The sequence below is a fragment of the Amblyraja radiata genome, chromosome 18, assembly GCF_010909765.2.
Source record: "Amblyraja radiata isolate CabotCenter1 chromosome 18, sAmbRad1.1.pri, whole genome shotgun sequence".
Lineage (NCBI taxonomy): Eukaryota > Metazoa > Chordata > Chondrichthyes > Rajiformes > Rajidae > Amblyraja > Amblyraja radiata.
The window spans coordinates 5,500,875-5,525,485 of NC_045973.1; the positions used below are offsets into that span (position 1 = coordinate 5,500,875).

Here is a 24,611-nt window from a genome sequence, read left to right on the forward strand (position 1 = left end):
GTTATGCGAGGCATAGATAGGGTAGAAAGTCAGAACCTTTTTTCCCCAGGGTGGAAATGTCAAAGACTAGAGGGCAGAGCATTAAGACTAGAGGGCAGAGCATTAAGGCGAGAGAGGCAAAGGGGTGTGCGCGGGGCAAGTTTTGTTTTACAGAGAGTGGTGGGCACCTGAAACACACTGCCAAGGTGGGGGGGGGGGGGGGGGGGGGGGGGGGAGGCAGATATGATAGTGGCATTTAAGGGGCTTTTAGATAGGCACATGGATGTGCAGGGAATGGAGGGATGTGGATCTGTGCAGACAGAGGAACATAGTTTAATTTGTCCGGCGTGGACATTGTGAGCTGGAGCACCTGTTCCTGTGCTGTACAGTTGTTACCTGTTAAGCCACTTGATCAGATCACCACTCAACTCTCGGTACTCAAAGGTATACAAATCAAGTTTATACAACTTGTTAATATTTAACTCCATTAAACTTTGACGTACGTCTGCTGAATGTGTGATGGATTTCTTTCATGGCCAGTTGATAACATTCAACTGCCCGTCAGAAACCAGCACCACCGTCTGTCTCGCTTATGTTTTCAACGATTTAATAATGATATTAGGTAATAGCTCTCGGAAACTGAAAGATTTACTGGTTTTCCTAAACAAAGCAGCATTTTTGCAAGCCTTTAAAGAAGCATTTTTACCAGTGGACAGGTGTGGCACGGTGCTGGCAGGAAGACTGCTGCACCTGGTTCCATGTCAGAATGTAAGACAATCGCTTGCCTCTTTAGTGTTGCCTCAACTGAAGATAAACTAAAGATGGGATATTCTGCTTCAGCTCTTTCAGGCTCAACTTCCCCAAGCCATCTAAACGATGCATGAGGCTCCCTAAAGGACCTACTTTGGGTGTCCATCTCGAAACGGTCCAGCCCACACCAAGTTGGATGTTGGTTGTTGGTCAGCCAAGGGAAGGCGAAGGTTGGCGGCAGTCTGGGGCTCGCCTGAATCTGGCATCGCTCATAACAACTGGAATGGTAGGGCTGAAGATGTCCTGGTTGGGTTGCTCCTAGGCCCGGTCAAGCTGGACATCCACGAGTCACAGCGTCAGGCAGAAGAGCTGGCTGCCTGACCTTTTTCCGGAGTTACGCCTGTGTCCGGGTGGTTTTAGAGAGGGACTATGCGCTGTCTACTGGCATCCTGGGGGATTCCTGGAACCGCTGGGTGGTGGAATGCCACCGTAATAAGGAGGGTGATAAAGTTGTTTTAAGAGTGTAACATTTAAGAATATTTGTTTAGATAATTGGGTGATTTTGTATTATGGTGGTGGTTTTGTTTGGTAATGTTTTATATTGTATATATTATTCAATTATTCAATGCAATAAGTGATTCAATTTATTTTTGTTTAATTAAAAAAAAACTGGACTGGACTCGGAAAATGGCAGCAAATCATGGCGCCTCTTGCATGCGAGCTCAGTAGACTATTTCTATACAATTGCTAATCGGGAGTGGTAAGGTGATACTCTACTGGACTGTTTGTAAGGAAATAAATTCACTTTGCACATGTGGGAATAACGCACAATTGAACATTTTGTAGTCTCCAAAGCGGCAGAATTGCCATGTCTATCACAGCACAGAAATAGGCTCTTTTGGCCCAACTTGTCCACGCCGACCAAGTTGCCCCATCTAAGCTAGTCTCATTTGCCTGCATTTGACCCATATCCCTCTGAACCGTTCCTATCCATGTACCTATCCAAGTGTCTTTTCAATGCTGTGATAGTACCTGCCTCAACTACCTGCTCTGGTAGCTTGTTCCATACACCCACCACCCTCCGAAAGAAAGATTAGCCTTTGGGGTTCCTATTAAATCTTGCTCCTCTCACCTTAAACCTATGTGCTCTGGAACCTATGTTCTTGATTCCCCTGCCCTGGGTAATAGACTCCCTGCATTCATCCTCTCCTCTTATTGTGTCAACTAATGGTTCTCCCCGATACTCCCAAACACATTGGCACACGGCGCTCAGTGCAACGTTATCAATGTGGACTCCATTACAACGAAAGTTAAGAACTAGTCAATAAAATATAAATGGAACAGTGTGCAAAGGTTCTTGATAAAACATGAATACATACAATCACTCCTCAGGAAGTCATTGAGCAGCTGAAACAATGGAAAGCTGTCCCAGGTGTCCGGTGCTTGCGTCTCCAATACACTGTCCATGTCGACGGCAAAGAGCGAGAGGAAGGTCTCGGCATGTTCAACCATCAAGTCAGACCACCAGGCAAAAGCCTTTGAAACATGGAGCCAGATAGAGGGAGAGAGAGAGAGAGAATAGAAACAATGCAAATAAAATGTCTCAGATACTTTACAGTTATATGGAATTTGGATCAGGCTTAACTCTAAAGGGTAGGTGCTCATATTATGGAACCAACGGAGTTATTGTAAAGAAACAAGCATCCTGAATGCGTCTGAGAGAGGGAAGTATTCTTCATCCAATTCATTCGGATTGAGAAGTTGTCAATTCAGTCAATCTTCCCAAAGTTTGTACAATGTAGAATCTTAGATGTATTTGTGCTTTGTGCAGGGTTTTCCCGTTGTTCACTTAACAATAACTCACCGACGTCATGCTATTTTCCAGCTTACTACAAGACAATGCTTCGTTGGGTACATTGGCTAGTTTTAGGTTGCACTCCAAAGACTCATGCAGCCGGGACTTGTGCATGCTTTCCAACAATTTGGAGGGAAGTTTCCCCATGGTTTTCAGAGTGTTTTACATTCACATCTTGTGGTGACTGAGATGTGAATGTGTTGAAAATGCATGCATGTTTGTTCTGTTATCTGTTGCTGGCTATCAACATGCAACATAGGTGGTGCCACAATGGGATTTTTGTACAATGACACTGAGGCATCTACAATATCGGGAGGCACACAATTTTACTGAGCCTCTCAAATTTTATTTGTGCGATAATATATAGTTCCCTTTATTGGAGATTTTTTTTTTTTTAATGTGTGTTTTCCAGGTCTGATATTATTCCAACCAATTCAATACTTTCAATCTGGCAAAATTTCAAATTAAATCTGCTTTTTAAAAAGATTATAGAACACGGAATGATTTTTTGGGGGTACATTTCCCCTGTTTCTGGCGCTGTTGAGGTTGTTCAGTCAGGAACCTGGCTGGGAAGACGAGTCAGTGAGTGTATGCATCACCAGTTTTATGGCCTATGGTAACATTGTCCTCTGGTCTAGGTACAGGGAGTTTAAAGTCACAATCTGAATTGGGGCCACAAATAAGTCTCGTCCTCTTCTGTCAGTTTAGTACCTCACCTCTACTTAGTGGTGTTGGCCAGTGATCTAGCTGAGATTGGTACTTATCGTTTCAGTGAAATCCAAGTGGAAATGTCAGCCAAGGTTGGATCTCCCAATCTGTGGCTTGGCAAGAGCATAGATGTCATTATAGTGCCTTCATCTCTATGAAGTCAACTAAGTGGCCCAAAATTTCTTGGAGGAGGGTATCACAAATGTGTTTTGTATGTTGGATTTCATTTAATTCACTCTTCGGATACAAAGTTTTCTGTGATACAAGTTGACATTGGTCAACATGGTATCTGGGAGCAACTCTGGAGAAAAGGAATAGGCGACGTTTCGGGTCGAGACCCTTCATCCTCGACCCGAAACGTCACCTGCTCCTTTTCTCCAGAGATGTTGTTTGACCCGCTGAGTTACTCCAGCATTTTGTGTCCATCTTCGGTGTAAACCAGCATCTGCAGTTCCTTCTTACACTGGGTATCTGGGGCCTTTGTTAATTAACAGGAGCAAATTTGCATCTGAATTAGCATAGAGGTTTAATATTAGAGAAGCAATCAGAGAAAACAAACAGAAAATAAAATAGGGTGACCTAGATTCAAATTAGCTGGGGAAAGGGAAGACAATTGCATTATTGGAATTGGGTTTAAACTTTTAGCTGCATATTCTAGTGCAGGGGTCTGAGGGAGATTCCAATAACCATAAACCTTCATTTTAAAGACAGCAAGATATTACATTATTTATTGCAAAAAAACAAAAATTAATAAGGGTACCTTGCATTTTAAATTAGTCTTAATTTTTTTAATTCTTCTGTACAATTTTGAATGCGTCTTTATTTTCTTAATTGAGTTCAGCTCCATAAATCAAACTTAACTTTGGCAAATCTTTCAGAAAACTCAATAAGCAATGATAATTTATAAATCATTATATATATTAGCAAGTTGCTCCAAATAGATTCACATCCTGGATTTGCAACATTATGTTTGCTATACAGGCACATTGTTCATTGATAATGTTATAGAGCCATAGAGCCTTACAGTATGGAAACAGGCCCTTTGGCCCAATTTGCCCACACCGACCAACATGCCCCATCTACACTAGTCCCACCTGCCTGCATTTGGCCCACGTCCCTCTAAGCCTTTCAATAGACAATAGACAATAGGTGCAGGAGTAGGCCATTCGGCCCTTTCCTATTCATGTCTAGAAATGTTCCTGTCTGCTTGCGATTAAAGATCTACTCTTGCCAATTGATAACTGGAAGGAAATGATTGTTTTAATTGTAAGTTTGTACATGCATTTTTAGGGTTGAATGTGTACAGTAAGCATCGTGGCTGTTTCAAATTCACTGTGATTAGAAATTCCGATAAATGTATCCTCTATTGGATGTGCTGAATAGGAGATGGATGGACAGTCCTTGTGTGAACCTCAGGTGGCCATTGATTCCATGGGTGCGGTTGGTTTTGTGGATGGAGAGGGTGGTTTTCACTGGAGAACCTGGAGGTTTTTCCTTGCTCGTGTGCTGTGAAGCTTTCAATACACGGTGGGCCTTGTTCTTCTCAGTAAGATCCATGCCTCGAGTTCAGCCTGATTGTCGGATTGGCTTCCAGCAGCTTAGAGAGCCCAGGCCTGGTAAAGAGTCTACAGCTGAGGGCAAGGGCTCTGACTCTGCGGCGTTAGGGCAGGTTTGAGGGGCAGGACCATACATTCCTGCTCTCTCGGACCCCACATCCCCTCCTCCATGAGGCAAAGATGAGGGGGTGAGGTGAGGATTATTACCTCTGAATCCCACAGGTTGGATTAGCATAGACACGTTAGTTCGCCCGGTTTTTAAATCTGGAGGATGTCTCTCTATACTTGGTTGTGGCCCATTTGTTATAGGTACTGGAATGTTCAAAGCTCAACTGGAGAATGAAGACAATGAAACTCTCCATGCCATCTCCAAACCGAAGCAGTGCTGAGACACCATTCTCGTGCTACGCATGCAGGTAATAACTATCTCCAATAAGAGAGAGTCTAACAACCTCCTCTCAGCACTCAAAGAGTGTTATTTTTTCACTTCCAACATCATCACCATTCTACAGGATATCATCGACCCAAAACATAACTGCAGCAGCCACTTGAATGCTGTGTCTACATGAGAGACTGTAAAACCACATATCTTCAGATTCAATGAAGCCTTTCCACCAATAGGTCAGGAGTGTGATGGGATATTCTGCCCTTGTTTGGATGAAAGCAGCTCCAACCAAACTAAATGAGATTGGCACCATCTAGCAAAAGCAATCTACTTCACTGACCAATCTTTTTTCCCATCTGATCAAACATATTTTCTCTAAGTACACACTCTTTTTTTTTGGTAAGCATGCACAGCAAACAGTAGCAGGCCATGTTGCTTTGGTGGGATAAAGGTTGTTGCATTGAGTTTCTACGTGCAATGATTTAAAGGCAGTTCTAATCACATCATACACTACTAACCAAGCCGCTCAATTCCATAGAGTTTCTATCAAGAGATCTCATCGTTCATTCACCAATCACAATGTTCACATCTCTATTTTCAGTGAACTACATTGCAAGATATGGTGGAATGGAAGTCATAATCCATAGTCACACCTTCCCGGAGATGTGATCATTTTTCGGGCTCTGCGGCCTACCATCGCTGGAGCTGGGAGCCGCCTTGGACTGTCGTGAGCCCCACCGCCGGGCGCGGACTTAACATCAGAGTGGATCCCTTGCCTGGGATCGCTCCCACCGCGGCCTGCGGACTTACCATCAAGGGCTCGCAGTCTCGGGTGAGGCCGAGTCGGGAGCTCCAACGCAGCAGAAGGTTCACCAACCCCGATGCGAGGTTCGATCGCCCGGCGCGGGGGAGCTGACACCCCCCCCCCCGATGCAGGAGTTGATCGCCTCGACGCGGAGGGCCCGAACGCCGCCGACTACGGGAGTCAAGATTGTCCCGTCAACGGAGGGCTCAAGGCCCCCGACCGAAGAACAACAAAAGGAAGGCCTTGAACTTTATTTCGCCTTCCATCACAGTGAGGAATGTGTAGGAGTCACTGTGGTGGATGTTCATGTTAAAATGTGTTTTTGAGTCTGTTGCTTTTAATTGTATGACTGACCTGGCCAATGAAATTCCTCGTATGTTGCAAAACATACTTGGCAAATAATATCTGATTCTGATTCTGATTCTGAACAGTAAACATATTTCACTTTTTGCTTTAAGAAGGTGCTCCTACTCATACCAAGGTGATTCGACATTTAAGAAATTATATTTTAACAATCAGTTGCAATTGAACTGATGCGATGTTCTACATCGCAAAAATATTCACTCAGGTTCTGTCTATGGGGTAAAAATTCATCCTTGGTCTTCTGCGCTAAATGTTTACAGAACAGGGCCCATTGTAAATGTTTTTCTAAATTTGCCGCCATTGAAGTCAAAAGAGCCAAATCTCTGACACAGTGGATGGGGGCACAGCTACCACAACAAAATAATCGTGATTAGTACGGGTCTCGGGGCGAAGGCCGGAGAATGGGGTTGAGAGGGAAAGATAAATCAGCCATGATTGAATGGCGGCGTAGACTTGATGGGCCGAATGGCCTAATTCTGCCCCGAGAACATCTGAACATTTAGCACAAGAGTCCAAGCACAAATTTCTCTAATCTACGTGGGCAACGACAGTAGACTTCAGGGAAGTTTCCAGGAGGTAAGAACTGGTGGGATTGCGCAGCTCTTGTGCTTGAAACAGCTTCCAGTTGTACATGCAGAGGCTGGTTAACCTAGGCCAAGCAAACCGTTTCAGATACCAAGTCCAAATAATTGTTTTGCAAGCAAGGAGCCGAGAGTTGGTAGTAGGCTGCTTCGAAGAATAGTAGGCACAGGGAAGGCCCCAGGTAAGATCTCAACAGGAAGGATGATAACTCTAGGACATGCACGAGACATATGGGGAGATGACTCGTTTCATTCAGTTCCGTCACATACCTCTTTTCCCTGTCGTAATCCAACATTGATTGAACAGTAGGGAGGAAATTTGAATAGGCAAATCAAATATTAGTTGGGTCCCGGCGCATTACGTTTGTACCAAATAATAAAGGCACAATGGATTCAAAACTCCAGTTTCACACTTTTCTCTGGTTTACATGAATACAATCTCTACAGAAAGTTAAACTTAATATAGAAATCTAACAATAAACAGCAACGAAAACGGCAGAAGAAAATGTCGCAACACGAAGTTCTTAAAAATAAAAACCATTGTGAACATCAAACATCTTTAATGTCAAGTAAAAGGGGAGGAAGCCTCTTTGTTGAATTAAAAATCTGGCCAAATTAATTAATGGGTGATATACAAGCTCCAGTGAACAGAAATACTTTGGACAAACAAGAAAGTCTTAAGGGTAGATATACCTTTTACAAGTCTCAGTTTGCACTAAGAAAATCTTCTTACTAGAAATTGATTTAAGCAATATACACAGTTAAGTGTTCACGTACAGAGAATGAAAGACAGCATATTCCATTATCATGTGCATAAGTCTGATTGAGAAGGAGGTCTCACTGAAACAAATAACACTGTTGACATACTGAAATGTTACTATTGGTGTTTTCATTGCGTTCACATATGAGTTACCAAAGGTGTACAGAATGACTCCACAACGAGGAGAGCTCGAAGGGAAGTTGTATTCACACACAACGTTAACACTGATGTCCTGATTTGCCACTAATTCTCTGCCAATGCTGGAAGCCTGAAGTTTGAAATGGCTGCTAAATCTCAACAGTGTTGGGCGCTTGGAACCCAACTAATTTCTATCATGAAATCATCCGTTGGTTAGTTTTGCAAAAATTTATTTTTGCAAATATTAAATTTCACAGAAATCTTAAAGCAGCCGGGAATTCAGGGAGAGAACAGGTAGAATATGGCTGGAAACAGGTGACTTCACAGGTGAGGTATGTGCACCAGCTAACTTTAAATTATTTGCAACCATATTCACCATGCAACTTAAAAAGTATTAAAGTGATATTTTTTCAGATTTCAGTGATATTTTTTGTATGGTTATTACATCTGAGAAATTCATGTGCAGAAGGATTGGAGAGAAAATTGTCTTCTAAGATGGTCATTCACCTATTGGGAGATTTAAAGCTTGGAAATATCCACCCGCATTTTGTAGAAGATCAAATGGAAAGGATGAAATTTATAACCATATAACCATATAACATATAACCATATAACAATTACAGCACGGAAACAGGCCATCTCGACCCCTCTAGTCCGTGCCGAACACATAGTCTCCCCTAGTCCCATATACCTGCGCTCAGACCATAACCCTCCATTCCTTTCCCATCCATATAACTATCCAATTTATTTTTAAATGATAAAAACGAACCTGCCTCCACCACCTTCACTGGAAGCTCATTCCACACAGCTACCACTCTCTGCGTAAAGAAGTTCCCCCTCATGTTACCCCTAAACTTCAGTCCCTTAATTCTCAAGTCATGTCCCCTTGTTTGAATCTTCCCTACTCTCAGTGGGAAAAGCTTTTCCACGTCAACTCTGTCTATCCCTCTCATCATTTTAAAAACCTCTATCAAGTCCCCCCTTAACCTTCTGCGCTCCAAAGAATAAAGCCCTAACTTGTTCAACCTTTCTCTGTAACTTAGTTGCTGAAACCCAGGCAACATTCTAGTTAGTTTAGTTTAGTTGTATAGTTTAGAGATAGAGCGCAGAAACAGGCCCTTCGGCCCACCGAGTCCGTGCCGACCAGTGATCCCCGCATATTAACACTACCCTACACACACTAGGGACAATTTACAATTCTACCAAGCCAATTAGCCTACGTATGTCTTTGGAGAGCGGGAGGAAACCGAAGATCTCGGAGAAAACCAACGCGATCACGGGGTGAATGTACAAACTCCGTGCAGACCGCGCCAGTAGTCGAGATCAAAACCGAGTTTGTGGTGCTGCGAGCGCTGTAAGGAAGCAACACTACCACTGCACCACCCTGCCGCTCTATCGATGATGTCAATTATTACTTTTCAATCCGTGTTGTGTTTAGACCAGGTACTTATATGCACTTTGGGTAAAAATGACTATCATAAAGGTATATGATTTCATCTGATCATTATACTTCAACACCAAAATTCGATCAGAAAAATCATATCAGGCATATTAAGTCATATTATATCGGGCTGAGAAATTTAAAATGGCAATTTTAAGATTTCATTGGAAGATTCAATCAGGAGAACATATTCCAGATATGACACAAAGTGCTGGAGTAACTCAGGAAGTCAGGCAGCATCTCAGGAGAACATGAGTAGGTGACATTCCAGATTAGGACCTTTTTTCCAACTGATTGTGGAAGGGGGGGAGAAAGCTGGAAGAGAGGTGGGTGGATACAAGTGAGGGGGGTTTTGGCAGATGTGTGGACAAAGGCCGGAGATGGGAGTATCAAAATCATGCCTACCTGTATACACCTCGCACTTGCCTGGCTTTGCCTGGCCCAACCTCTCTTCCAGCATTCACCCCCCACCAATGCAATCAGTCCGAAGAAGGATCCCAACCCAAAACCTTGCCTATCCATATTCTCCAGAGATGGTGCCTGACCCATTGAGTTATTCCAGCACTTTGTTCTACATCTATCAACCAGCATCTGCAGGCAGTTGTGTCTACATATTCCTGACATGCCTATAGCCACTTGAGGAGGTTAAGATGAGATCTCAATATAAGATTATTCAAAATTATGAATATTGAGAGACGTTGAGAGATTATAGAGCTGATTTTTATCTAATCATCAGCTAAAATCCTTAAAATGGCTTGAAATCATATCATTTGATCTGTACGGTTTTTAGAGCAACACTCACCTCAGCGTGATGCTCTTCATTCTGTTGCAAGACCTCAATGACCAGTTCAGCAAGACGAATTGTATCCTCCAGTTTTTTGGCAGGTGTGACTAATTGTCCTGCATTTTCTGTGGTGAATAGTATAACAAATGAGCAAAGTAATACAAATTCAATCTTTCGTCAATTAACACTTCCTCTTAGTTTACCTGTATTTACTGTTAGGTTGTTAGTATTTAAACACAATGCATATTTAACAGAAGCATTTTACTAGAAATTAGATAAAATATATAGCATTGTTTATTCCAGTTTTATAAAATTTGCACAGTGCTCCAGCTAGGATACTATCCAACAATCAGGATTTTGTTCGTTCAGATTTTAAAATATCCTATAAATCAGTGATTTGTAAATGTACTGGAGGACATTTAGGAAGCAATCCAATTTCCAATTGCATAAATTATTCATTTTTTCTCTAGAGTCACGCATATTTTCAGGGGCAACACATTTGATAGATTGGTTATTTGAAGGATAAGGCAATGGAAACAGGCCCTTCGGCCCACCGAGCCCACGCCGACCCTCGATCACCCGTTCACACTAGTTCTTTGTAATCCCACTTTTTTAGCATCCCCTCCCTACATTCTGGCGGCAATTTACAGCATGTCTTTGGGACGAGGGAGTAAACCGGAGCAACCCACATGGTCACAGGGAGAATATGCAAACACAAAGACAGCACCCGAGGTCGGGATCGAACCTGGGATTCTGACGCTGTGAGGCAGCATCTCTACCAGCTGTGCCACTGTGTCGCCCAAAGGAACAACCAAAGAAAGGATCTAACTGGAGCAAGGTTGGATGCCAAAAAGATATTACCGTACAAAACTGTTTTATAAAAGCATTTAAACTCATCATGCAGTATGTTATGCAGCAACACTGTTAGTTTGTGCTGACATTGATATTTGCGAATGTTGCGTGCACCAAATGCTTAAACAAAGATGGCAAAAGTATTCCTTTCCTCGGCTCTAATTAGAATTTTAACCAGTCATTACAATGAAATAGCAAATTTGGTTTAAGTTTATACCAGACCATATCTCTCTGTAACGAAATTCAACGTAACCAAGAAAAATCGTAAAAAGCAACAAGCTACGAAAATGAACTTAAAACAACTGAAATAAAAAAAAGCTGTAACAGTACTTGGTATTGGTTTAGGCATGCCTTTGATTCTCTGACTAAGGCTGCTTTGTCGCGCGCTAATGGGCGGAGGTGCGGGTGGTGGTTTGGGCCAGGGTCGACGTGCTGGCATGCATGAGTGAAAGAGACAGGAAAAATAAGCAAGCAGGTGACCCAATGAGCAATGGTACAGGTGGTGAAAAAAAAGTCAAAGAAACATCAAGCATATTCATGACATTTCAAGAGATACTTCTGTACCTGCCAATAACAGTAGCTATATGTTTCTAAAGATCTCAATTATGTACCACCGTATAGCAGATATTTTCAGCGCCAAGACGTGAAATACGTCAATAGCAGATCTAAAGATTCGCCAAAACACTGGCAATTTTTTTTTCTTTTTGCTAGTATCTTTTTTTTAATCTAATTGCGTTAAATAGTGCAGTTCACTCATATTCTCAGCTATACGGTTTTCTTTAAAGAAACTACCAGAAGTTAGTAATGAAATGGCATAATAAAAGTGATCCTACCCTCAAAAATAGCCATTAAATCTATCGTTAAATCAGGTATTTTGTTGGTCTGTTGCTGTGATCGTGTTCATTGTTGCTTTCTTCGAACGAGTGGAAGCAGGACTCCTGCTTTGCTAGCTGGTAGGAAGTATTACTCAACTCACAGTCTATTCCACTAGATGCACATCCCATTGGAAAGATTGAATCAAACAGTTTCTGGAGTCCACTCTGACACACCATCAACCCAAGATAGACACAAAAAAGCTGGAGTAACTCAGCAGGACATGCAGCATCTCTGGAGAGAAGGATTGGGTGACGCTTCGGGTCGAGACCCATCTTCAGACTAACTCAGCTGCAAAGCCCGCTGAGTTACTCCGGCTTTTTGTGTCTATCTGCGGTTTAAACCAGCATCTGCAGTTCCTTCTTACACACATGATCAACCCGGACTGGGATGTTCAATGTGTAAGATCTTCCCATTTAGGGATCTGTAAGATCCAGTTGATGATTGGTGCAAACAAGCCGAAAGCATGATTTATTATTATTTATGAGTTTATTATGATGTTAGTGACTTGTTAAGAACCAGTAGAGCAGAGGAGTGAAGAAGGGACTTTATTGTGGGGTGGTATGGGGTGTGTTTAGTGAAAGGGAAAGAAAATAATTTATTAACTAATGAGGAATAGTGGTGGAAAAGGGGAAGGTAATAATTTTATTAATATTGGTAACTAGGGTTAAAGTTCCCAAATATTAGAGAATGAGACGTATTCCTAATAATTCCTGATCATGATAGCTGCAACAATAAAGTCTTGGTTATGTTGAAATAAGGATCTACAGATACTGGTTTACCAAGGAAAGACACAAAGTGCTGGACTAACTCAGCTGGTCAGGCAGCATCCATGGAGAATATGGATGGTTGACCTTTTGGGCCGGGATGTTACTAGCTGCAACAAGTTTGTGGAGGATCGGGGATTTACGGAATCATATTTAACATTTTTTAAAAGGAGGAAAGAAAGGTTGGAATAGAGAGGGTAAATGCACAGTCTTTTACCCAGAGTAGGAACATCTAGAACCAGAGGACATAGGTTTAAGGTGAGGGGGGGAACGATCTAATAGGAACTTGAGGGACAACTTTAATTTTTACACAAATGGTGGTAGGTGTATGGAACGAGCTGCCAGAGGAGGTAGTTGATGCAGATACTATCCCCAAGTTTAAGAAACATATAAGACAGATACATGGATAGGGTAGGTTTAGAGGGATATGGGCCAAATACAGGCAGGTGACACTTGTGAAGATGGGGCTGGAGGTCCTGTTTCCAAGCTGTTTGACAATGACCTTAAATTTAAAGTGTTGCTGGCATCTCTTGTAGGAGATTGGTAGAATTGATGATTGTTTTGGATTAATTTTACGTTCTCAGAGGATGGTAGCGACAAACAGGTGTGACGAGTTTGAATGCTGAATTTGTTCCTTGTCTATTGTGACTGTCTAGTGATGCCATCAGTTCAATTGCCCTTGTCTTATTCCTCTGTTGCTCGATAAACTGACCCTGGTGAGGGATGGTTGGTGTTTAACTATCTCAGCTGAAAGACTGGTGTGGGATGATTCCAGAGTTGTAAGAGATGATTAAGAAACTTTGTCTCTGACTGCAATTAAGCCTGAATCCAGTTTGCCAAGGCCAGCAGCACCCGATGCCATCGTGACCATGGACTTGGAGCCATGCCTGCTATCAGGCAACTGGGCAGTCCCATCATCAACTAGGGAGCAGTCCTGACCTACCATCTACCTCATTGGAGACCCTCAGACCCCCTTTAATTGGACTTTACTGGCCTTTATCTTACACTAAACGTTATTCCCTTCATCCTGTATCTGTCCATTTTGGACGACTTGATTGTAATCACATATAGTCTTTCCGCTGACTGGTTAGCACGCAACAAAAAAGCTTTTCACTGTGCCTTGGTACATGTGATACTAATCTAAACTTACTAACAGCTTTATGAGACTGTGTCTATCCTTGCACATGGAACAAAATGACCCTGACATGGATGACAAGTGCCTGCATATGTGGAACTCCTTGGGCTCGCTTTACCCACGTTCCTTGATCAGTGTTTACAAAGATCAAGGTGCAGTTGTGACGGTCTGAGCTCCAGGAAGAGTTACTTGCAACCACTCCCCAAAGTTTCTATGTACTTTCATCTACACTGAAGGGCACTTGAGCAAGTACAGGTCCAGAGCCATCAAATGCTTCTCATAAGTTAACCCATTTATCCCTGGGATCATTTTCGTAAACCTCCTCTGGACCCTCTCCAAGGCCAACACATCACTCCTCAGATATGGGGCCCAAAACTGCTCACAATACTCCGAATGTGGTCTGTGACCAGTGCCTTATAAATCCTCAGCATTACATCATTGCTTTTATATTCTACTCCTCTTGGAAGGAATGCTTTCCGTCTCTCTCACGTGATACTTTAAAATCATTTTAAGCATTAGGACGCTAATTTCAGGTAATTTTCTTGAAAAGGTTTGATTTCTTATCTAGTTATTTAAAGTAAATAGTTCTTCGTTTAAGTAACTGCAGCCTGTGAATTATCTCACTGAGATAAAGCAGCTTACAATTATTTTCAATACTTTGAAATATGTGTATCAAAATACCTGATTTAACTTTTTAGAAATAGACTGAATTGTTCACATGCACCATGAAATAAGACCAGGGTAAACCCATCGCCTTATTTTCAATCATTGTAACATAACATCTGAGCCTCTGAGGAAACAAGAGAATAACAATCATAAATCTTAAAAGATGGACTGCATTTTCAAATTCTCAAATTCATTATCCATCTTATTTCTACTGATCTGTATAGATGTTTGGAGCATATAATTTAACTATGTGAATCTAACAGGCCTTCCTATATAACACTGAAACCCTTACTCGACTTTCTCATCTACTCCCTACATATTACGGGGAATTTACCAGAGGCCAATTCACCAACAAAACTGCTGTCTTTGGGATGTGGGAGGAAACGTACGCGGTCACAGGGGAAATGTGCAAACTCCACTTAGACAGCACCTGAGGTTAGGATCGAACCGGCTATGAGGGGCAGCTCTACCAGTTGCGCCACTGTGCTGCCACAGTGTTAGCACATTAAAGGCATCACATTGTACAAGAACAGGTATTCGCACTTCTACCCCTGTGACTTGAGATAGTATGTGGCACTAGGTCTCATTATGTTGCTGCTGACATAAACCCGAAGTGCATCAACGTGCTCCATCGCCGGAACTATTCCAGACCAGGGAGCGATGATCTCCAGCCCTGACTATGGACAGCCTAGCACCAGGGAGCAGTTACTCGCTGAAACCCGTTAATAGATATACATCTGGAAGGGGAGACTGACAATCTCACTGAACTTTTGGACTTTGGAAATACAGCGCGGGAACAGACCTTCGGACCACCGAGTCGGCGCCGACCAGCGGTCACCCGCACAGCAGCACTATCCTACTATGCACTAGGGACAATTTACAACTTTTTTATCAATGCCAATTAACCTACAAACCTGTACCTCTTTAGAGTGTGGGAGGAAACTGGAGCACCTGGAGAAAACCCACGCAGTCACAGGAAGAACATACAAACTCCATACAGGCAATGCCCGAGGTCAGGATCGAACCCGGGTCCCTGGCGCAGTAAGGCAGCAGCTCTACCACTGGGCCACTGTGCCACCCTAATCTGATTTGCCTCATTTTTGAAAGTGGCAAATCTCTGAGAGTTGCTCAAATTACATCAGAATCCAGCAAATAATAGTACAAAAGTAAACAAAATTCCAATCTGCATTCATGATGCCACAAAATTACAGATTTGGTACAAACTCCTAAAACATGACACTCCAAATATTTAGACCTCAACAAAGCTGGACCCGCTGATTATTTCCAGCATTTTCTTCTTTTTTTAATCTTACATTTCCATTATCTGCAGTGGGTTATTTTTTTGCATTTCCATAAAAGAATAGAACAATGCATTTGCAGTGATTTTGACCAAATGCTCTTATGAAAGGAATTTCTAGGAACCCTATTCTAAAGTGGGGTTTAATATTGCCAAGAATCTCCTGCCTAACTATTAAGCACCCTATCGCTGAATGCTTTAACCACGACATTTTAATGCACTAATTGAAACAGATTAAAAATACATATTTGGCATTTTTATCTGGTGTATCCACAATAAGAAGAAACATTCCCTTGGCTCAGATGATACATACACATTGCACCATGGTTTAGAAAAGATGTAAAGATCTTTAAAAACTAATATCAGTAAAATAAAACACAACTGAAACAAACGTCATTTGACTGATCTTCTTGTACAGATCAAACAGTACAGGAACTTCACTGAAATTTGAGCATATAAATCTTTAGGTGGTGGTTTATATCAAACTGCAAGTTGCACTTTCTCCAGAGCTATGCTTCAGTGTATAATTAGTTCAGCGAAAGATCATTGGATTAACAGCAGTTAAATGGTAATCAAGCAAGCAAGAGAGAGGCCACACTCTTTACTGTAAGAAATATCATGCTTATTACTTCTATGTGTTGAATATAATCGTATCAATAATTTATATTTGTGCTGCTTCCAGAAATGGCCACTTGTTTTGACATGTGTCCATTGGGACATTGGTAGACAAGATTACTTAAGGGATAATATTACGTGTAAAAATGTCACATTCTACATTAACGACAGCTACAATTACCATGACTATTTTATTTATTAAAACATAATTTTATGTGTTGATGTAAATTTTTCCCCTTGGTGATAAAACCCTGAAGATGATGTAACTTGCAAACTAATTGAAATTCCTGCAGCTTTACTTCTACAGCTATAAGGTGATTGCTATAACTCCGCACAGACAGCACAAATTAACTCCTTGCATATAGCTACCGCAGAGGCCCATTAAACATTAATCGAGCCTGCTGAAGTGCATCTCGGAAGGAGCTAAGCTGCTCACAATTACTTTCAAAGGACATAAATAATCTAATGAGTTTGTCCTACTACATTAAGATGTAGAATACAATAGTTCACCTGCATCCTTTTGATTCTCTATATGAAAGAGAGAGCAACAAGGAGAGAAAGAGAGAGAGAGAGAGAGAAAAAAAACAAGACAAATATGCAGGATTAATGAGCAAGTGATCCAAGAGCTACACCCTAGATGTGTGGCATGAGCTATTTGCAATGCCTCCAAGTACTCTCACTAAGAATGGATGCTACTACAAAAGCCTTTCAAGCAAAGTGTAACAGTGGCGCATCAACATCGATGGACAGTTAGCATTTAACATTCTGAAATGGAGGCAAGCAATGGGTTCAATATAGAAGCACGTCACTGAATCCTAAAATATATATACATTTAAAAATCAGATGATCCATCAGCAGCTTGAAATTGAGAAGAGGTTAAGGTATGTAAATAGAGCATGTATGTATATGATTACATTTTGATTAATTAGTCACAGACAAGACAGACCATGTTAAAATATCCACACAGATCTAACAAAATGCCCTTTTTTTTTATACCCACAGTTTAAAACAAGTCTAATTCTTGTGGCAGCACTGACTCCATTTTTACGAGTCCTGGGGTTTTATATTGAGTACCAGTGACGAGAGCTTACAACTCAGGAATACACAAAGCAAAGTAAAAATGCATTCAAGTCACAAACAATAACAGTAACTGAAAAACTTTACAGATACTTGGAGTTTGTCACAAAAACAACGGGGGGAGGGAGGGGGGGGGGGAGGGATGTGTGAAAACAACCTGGCATAGGTGGAAGACAAGGGGCCGGACGGAGTTCAAACAATCCATATCACAGACAGAAGCAACAGACAAAAAAGGCGGAGGGACAAAAAAGTGCAAGTGTGGAGTTGTCAGGGGATGGGGGGGGGGGGAGGGCTGGCTGTGACTGGCTCTGAAATCATGTCAACAGAAAGAGCGAGAGACAGTGTGGAAAGGATGCGGTAAGTACTCACGAATGGTTAAATCCATCACTTGAGAAGCCAAGCAGAAGACCGGATGGTCATACATTTCTCTCTTTTTCCCTATAAAAGAGGATTTGGGCATGCAAGAAGCTTAGGTCAGAAGTAAAGAGATTATAGGTCAGAGGAAAATTATATTAGGTCAGAAAGCAAAAAAAAAAAATTTTTTTAATTTTTTTATAAAATCTTTTTTTTGTTTTTGGTGTTTGTTGTTTGGGATATTATTAGGACAGCAGGAAAAAAAAGATATTTGAATTTGTAGATAATTCAGGTTTAACCATTCAGCATGCTCACAGGCCACCAGGAAGCTGTGACCATGATTCTGACAAATCTCTTCAGATTTTGTAATCTGTTAATGATAAAACATAATGAGTAAAGGAAAACAGAACTGTCGATTTAGGCTCCAAGATACTAAATGCAAGTGCGTTTAGTATCTACACCACTCTCAGGTATTTCTTCATAGGCATAGTCTTCAAGTACGTTCCCAACGGATTGATACTTGTGCACTTGGGGATACTATCAGCTTTATTTTTCTTTTGATCAACTCCATGGCAAATCGTACTGGCACAAGGGTATCAACTCTAGCCAATTCAGCTTCGAAAAAAAATCTTTGCATATTCACATGAAACGACTAGGATGGGAATGTACTGATCCAGTTTGTCAGTTCCAGATTGTGTGCATTTGAGCTATTTCCAATAAAGCACAAAAATGGACTATGCCCATGTAAGGAAGCCTGATACATGCAGCTGGTGAATACTGGGTTGCTAAGAACACAATCCCTGCATGCTGGCCACTAGGAATTTCTACAGCCACTTTTTTTTTTGAGCTACATAAAAAAGTGACTGTCAATATAAAACAAGAAAGGAGAGAAGCAGGAAAGAACAGGTAGTGCGGAATGAATTACTTCTCTGAATAAAGAGCTGGAATAAAAAGTGTTTGGTTGCTTCATTGTATTCCCAGACCTAAAAGTCACAGTGTAAAAGAGGGTACATTAACAAAAACCAGAAAGAATTGAGGCACAGAAGGGAAATAATCAAACACTATGGAATCTACACTGGAATTGAATGCATTTTTACTTATACATAGCCATCATGTGATCAAGCTTACTAGAAATGCACTCAGCTCTGTCTAAAATTGCAGACAACTGCGGAAGTCACCAGCTAGGTAGGAATCTAACGTTTTCATACAATAAAAAAAGACATAAGTTTAATGACATCATTCCACAACTTTATGGCTGACAACACTATGTATAAAAATACATTATGGTAAACCTCAGTATAAATTACTCCAACTTCTCCCACCTGGTTCGGTAAAGTGCCTTGAATGCTCCATTTTTAACTCAAGATGTGTGTTTGCTGTTTGGCTCTCAGCTACCCTCACTGTGTGAGACTGCACCTCTCGTACACAACATTGCAACAATCAGCAAATCAAAGAATACTGTTACGTTACAAATTACTGTATACACAAGACTCGTCAACTTTAAGCCGAGGTTCACACACGTTTAGTTTTCAAAAAACTACATTTCCTTTGAAACCCAGTTGCAATTGTCTGTCACTTGGTGAGTTGTTCTACAAGTCTTAGCTAGGTGTTTTTGCTACTTCAGCTGGTAGTGAAGTCTTACTAACGTCAGGACACAAGGAACTAAACCTGGAGACCTGTATTGGAGTAAGCAATGGGGTGAGGACAATCCCGTAAGCCATTAAACCGATCAGAAGCGTTATTAATTGAAACAAATGGTATAAACAGTAAGGCAAAATACCACTTTCCAAACTGGCTTTGAAAATTAAAAAAACAAAAACATATTTGCATCTTCACATCTACTGTAACAACAGTCTGTTAAACAGAAAGTTAAACACCTGTGAATACAACACATATTAAACAAATCAGACATGGCTTGACTTCAACAAGACATGACTAAACTATCTTCTCACAAATATTCTTTATCGAATAGATTTGAATAAAAAATAATGTAATTTTTCAGATGTCCTCCCTTCTTTGGATTTGTCTTTTTGAAATGCTTCAGTTTTGAACCAGGGATGAACTATCAGCGGGTTCTTCAGGTCATTTTGATGAGCAGCGTGCTGTGCTGCATTCATTTAGTCATAGTGAATATTGGAAAGACCAAAAACCATAGATCTGCCGCCTTCAGTCTCTTTAGTGGCAAAACCAGAGGCTGAAGTAGACTTAAACCAAGTAGACTTGGTTCCTTTACTTCATCCCCAACTGAGCTTTGACCATCAGTAATACAGACCAGTTCCTGCTCTGCAGTTGCACCGAGCACTAACCCTGCACTAGTTTATCTGCCAATGAACCCCTATCTCAATAGGCAATAGAAATAGACAATAGGTGCAGGAGTAGGCCATTCGGCCCTTCGAGCCAGCACCACCATTCAATGTGGTCATGGCCGATCATCCCCAATCAGTATCCCGTTCCTGCCTTCTCCCCATATTCCCTATCTTTAAGAGACATTTCTAGCTCTCTCTTGAAAGTATCCAGAGAACCGGCCTCCACCGCCCTCTGTGGCAGAGAATTCCACAGACTCACAACTCTCTGTGTGAAAAAATATTTCCTCATCTCCACTTTTGCCACCACCAGGTTTGCCTCTTCCAATCTACCTCACCCCTCTTTGTCTCTGTCATCTTCTCCGACCCCCCCATCACTCAGAGATAGTTATCCAGTACAGGGGAATCAAGAACCAGAGGTTAAGGTGAGTGAGGAAAGATTTAGTAGGAACCCGAGGGGAACCTTTTCACTCAGGTTTATGGAACGAGCTGCCGGAGGAGGTAGTTGAGGTAGGTATTGCAATAACATTTAAAACACATTTGGACAGGTACGTGGATAGGAAAGGTTTAGTGAGATATAGGCCAAACATAGACAGGTGGGACATAGATCTTGGTCGGCATGGGCAAGTTGGGCTGATGGGCCTGTTTCCGTGCTCTATGCCGCGATGACTCTATACTGTGCTCCCTCCCATACTTGCCTGTTTGGTGTAGTGCATGTAATGCCTTAGCATTTGCAGGTTCTTTCAACAGCTGAGGTGATGGGTTCTGGAGCTACCTCACCCCACCCTCACCTGTTCACATCTCCCCTCTTACGAGGCAAGTCCAGAAGATTGAAAATGCACACCTCCAGATTCAAGGACAGTTCCTCCCAACTGTTCTCGGGCAACTGAACCATCCTATCACCAACTAGAGAGCAGTTCTGACCTACTATCCGTCTCATTGAAGACCCTCGGTCTCTCTATAATTGGACTTTATCTTTCACTAAATGTCATTCCCTTTATCCTGTATTTGTACACTATCGCGGACTGATTGAAATCCTGTTCATAAGTGGTAGGAGCAGAATTAGGCCAATCGGCCCATCAAGTCTACTCCGCCATACTATCATGGCTGATGTATCTTTTCCTCTCAACCCCATTCTCCTGCCTTCTCCCCATAACCTCTAACACCCGTATTAATCAAGAATCTATCAACCTTCACTGTAAAAATATCCATTGACTTGGCCTCCGCAGCCTTCCGTGGCAATGAATTCCACAGATTCACTATCACGTATAGTCATGTATAGTCTTTCCGCTGACTGGTTAGCACGCAACAAAAAAGCTTTTCACTGTACCTCAGCACACGTGACGATAAACTAAACTAAACTTTATTAAGTTAATAATAATCCATCTCATGTGGGCCAGTGTCAAATTCTGTTTTAATGTGGTACAGCTTTAGTAGTTGCTTGAAGCTCTTGCAAAAATATAAGTTGCTTACATTATTGTGGTGGCACAACCTTACACATTACAGACTCTCAATGAGTAGAATTATCAACAGACCCAATGTTAACAACGACTGACCATTTTTTCTGTTTGGTGCAATATTCATCTATTCAAAATGGTGGTTCAAAATGAAAAGCTTACCTTTATTCCATAAATGCAGATGGGAATAAAATGTGCTTTAAACTACATTCAAAATCTCTACTTTGGATGCACAGTCCTATCTAATAATAAACCTCATGTAGCTGAGGAATTTCCATTTCTAAACCGGTCGAAGGAGCCAATTATGTTAGTAGCAGTAACTTATAATTCAAGGGGTTTGTGGTACAGGTATGTATTATGCGGTGAAAACGCACCATCAGATTTATCATGAATGCACAATATTGTCAATGAAAATAAACCCTTTTCGGATATTGGTTGCATGGATTAAATAACATTATTCATCTGATGGATGAAATTTACTCTTGTCCACTTAAACTAAAGCAATATACCGTAACAACTAGAAGCTTGCTTTGAACACGAGCCGTTAATTTGAATAATAATTAGTAAGGCACTAAAAAGAGTTTAATTTGCTTGAGAATTAAATTAATGTTATCCTAGGACTACATATTTGCAACAACAAAAAATCTCGGAATTAACACATTGCCATGTGGACTATTGGTAATGTGTCTCCAAGTGTCTCATCTAGTGAACTGGATTCAGAAGGAAACCCTGTGACTTACCTTCAATTTTGGCATACTCAGAAAGCCGGGTGTAGTTCACCAGTGCAGCTTTCTCCAGACATTTCCGAATGACAACTTTAACTTCTTCTTGTGGAACAGGTGTCACTATATCCTTCATCAGCACCTGTTCAGTGTCAGAAATGGAAGTGCATTACATGAAACCTGGAGGAAAATTGGTTTTAACTGTTGTATCTTGCTCTTTCCCCGTGAGGATATGTTGTTTGTCATTTGTCGGCACTGGGCTGGCACTCGCTGGAGTTTGGAAGAATGAGGGAGGACCTCATTGAAACATACAGAATTGTGAAAGGCTTGGATAGAGTGGATGCGGAGAGGATGTTTCCACTAGTGGGAGAGTCTAGGACTGGAGGACATAGCTCGGAATTAAAGGACGTTCTTTTAGGAAGGAGATGAGGAGAAGTTTCTTTAGTCATAGGGTGGTGAATCTGTGGAATTATTTGCCACAGAAGGCTGTGGAAGCCAAGTCAGTGGATATTTTTAAGGCAGAGATAGATAGATTCTGGATTAGTGCGGGTGTCAGAGGTTATGGGGAGAAGGCAGGAGAAGCCATGAGTGAATGGCGGAGTAGACTTGATGGGCCGAATGGCCTAATTCTACTTCTATCGCTTATGACCTTATAGACAATAGACAATAGGTGCAGTAGTAAGCCATTCGGCTCTTCGAGCCAGCACCACCATTCAATGTGATCATGGCTGATCGTCCACAATCAGTACTCCGTGCTGCCTTTTCCCCATATACCCTGACTCCGCTATCTTTAAGAGCCCTATGATATAAGAAATCACACATCTCCTTGGGCCAAGATCAGACTTTGTAGAGCAGCGGTTCTTACCCTTTTTTGGCATACGTACGTGCGTACGCGAACAAAATACTGTATGTGGTATGTACCTTTGTTAGGTTCCTATAAGTGCATTCAACAAATGGATATGCTATTTATGACCCCTTCATGTCCCCTGGTAAAGCCCCAAACGACCTCCCATGGGGGTCCTGACCCCCAGGTTAAGAACCACTGTTGTAGCAAGTTGGGATTTTCCAGCAGAGAACCTATTGTGTTCATGTCTATTATGATTTGACTGGATAGCGTGCAGAACAAGCTTTTCATTGTATCTCTAAACGTGACAATAAATAAACCAAATCAAACCAGTACCTTGTGGGACTTATCCAGATACCCGAAAAAGCTAGTCAGGGCAGCAACGAGTGTCATTGTAAATATGAGCTAAGAATTCACTCAGCGGGTGGTGGGTATACGGAATGGGTTGCCAGAGGAAGTAGTTGAGGCAGGTACAATGAGGTAGGTACAGAGTTATTTTTGTCCTGGAGTAGAATCATCGAGAACCAGAAGACATAGGTTTAAGGTGAGAGGGGAAAGATTTAATGGGGATCTGAGGGACAACTTTTCAAGAGGGTGATGGGTATCTGGAATGAGCTGCCAGAGGAAGTAGTCGAGGCAGAAATTATAACAACACTTTAAAAACATTTGGACAGGTACCTGGATAGGAAAGGTTTAGAAGGATATAGGCCAAACGCGGGCAGGTGGGACTAGTGTAGATGGGGGCATGTTGTTCGGCATGGGCAAGCTGGGCCGAAGGGCCTGATTCCGTGCTGTTTCACTCTAACTACTCACCCTCTCCAGGAGAGATAAAGTGGCCTTCAATGCACCCTCTGGTCTTCCGAATGGAAAGCAATATCTGTCAGAGAGATATGTTGTTTTAGTTGTTAACAAGTTGTCCAGGATGAATGTTAGTTAATTTTATAGACCATAAAAGAGTACAATGCATGGGACAATGTAGTACGTATGTGCAATAACCCAACGCGGCTGTGCCTACTGATAACTTTCCTCAAGGAAGAAGAATTCAACCTTGGGAATAAGTTGTCTTGAAGGTTCTTTACCACTTAAGTCAATTTAGTTCAATAGTTAGCTGCACGGGTGGAATTAAATGTTCTAGGATATACTTTAGAGGTTAACATAGAAACATAGACAATAGGTGCAGTAGTAGGCCATTCGGCCCTTCGAGCCAGCACCACCATTCATTGTGATCATGGCTGATCGTCCCCTATCAATAACCCGTGCCTGCCTTCTCCCCATATCCCTTGACTCCACTAGCCCCTAGAACTCTTATCTAACTCTCTCTTAAATCCATCCAGTGACTTGGCCTCCACTGCCCTCTGTGGCAGGGAATTCCACAAATTCACAACTCTCTGGGTGAAAAAGTTTTTTCTCACCTCAGTCTTAAATGACCTCCCCTTTATTCTAAGACTGTGGCCCCTGGTTCTGGACTCGCCCAACATTGGGAACATTTTTCCTGAATCTAGCTTGTCCAGTCCTTTTGTAATCTTATATGTTTCTATAAGATC

General features: G+C 41.7%; 1 protein-coding gene across 6 annotated transcripts in view; it reads right to left on the bottom strand.

Moving 5' to 3' along the window:
- cadps (calcium dependent secretion activator) overlaps positions 1 to 24,611 on the bottom strand; it is a 277,179-nt gene that overhangs the window by 59,515 nt on the left and 193,053 nt on the right. For 2 of the 6 annotated variants that reach the window (XM_033036637.1, XM_033036638.1), the window contains 6 exons: positions 23,881 to 23,944; positions 22,242 to 22,365; positions 16,821 to 16,838; positions 10,124 to 10,230; positions 7,253 to 7,261; positions 2,109 to 2,265 (listed from right to left, as the gene is read on the bottom strand). In XM_033036637.1, the coding sequence (XP_032892528.1) occupies positions 2,109 to 2,265; positions 7,253 to 7,261; positions 10,124 to 10,230; positions 16,821 to 16,838; positions 22,242 to 22,365; positions 23,881 to 23,944 (479 nt within the window). The remainder of the gene's footprint in view (positions 1 to 2,108; positions 2,266 to 7,252; positions 7,262 to 10,123; positions 10,231 to 16,820; positions 16,839 to 22,241; positions 22,366 to 23,880; positions 23,945 to 24,611) is intronic. The other 4 variants (XM_033036642.1, XM_033036640.1, XM_033036639.1 and 1 more) reach the window with 3 other exon arrangements.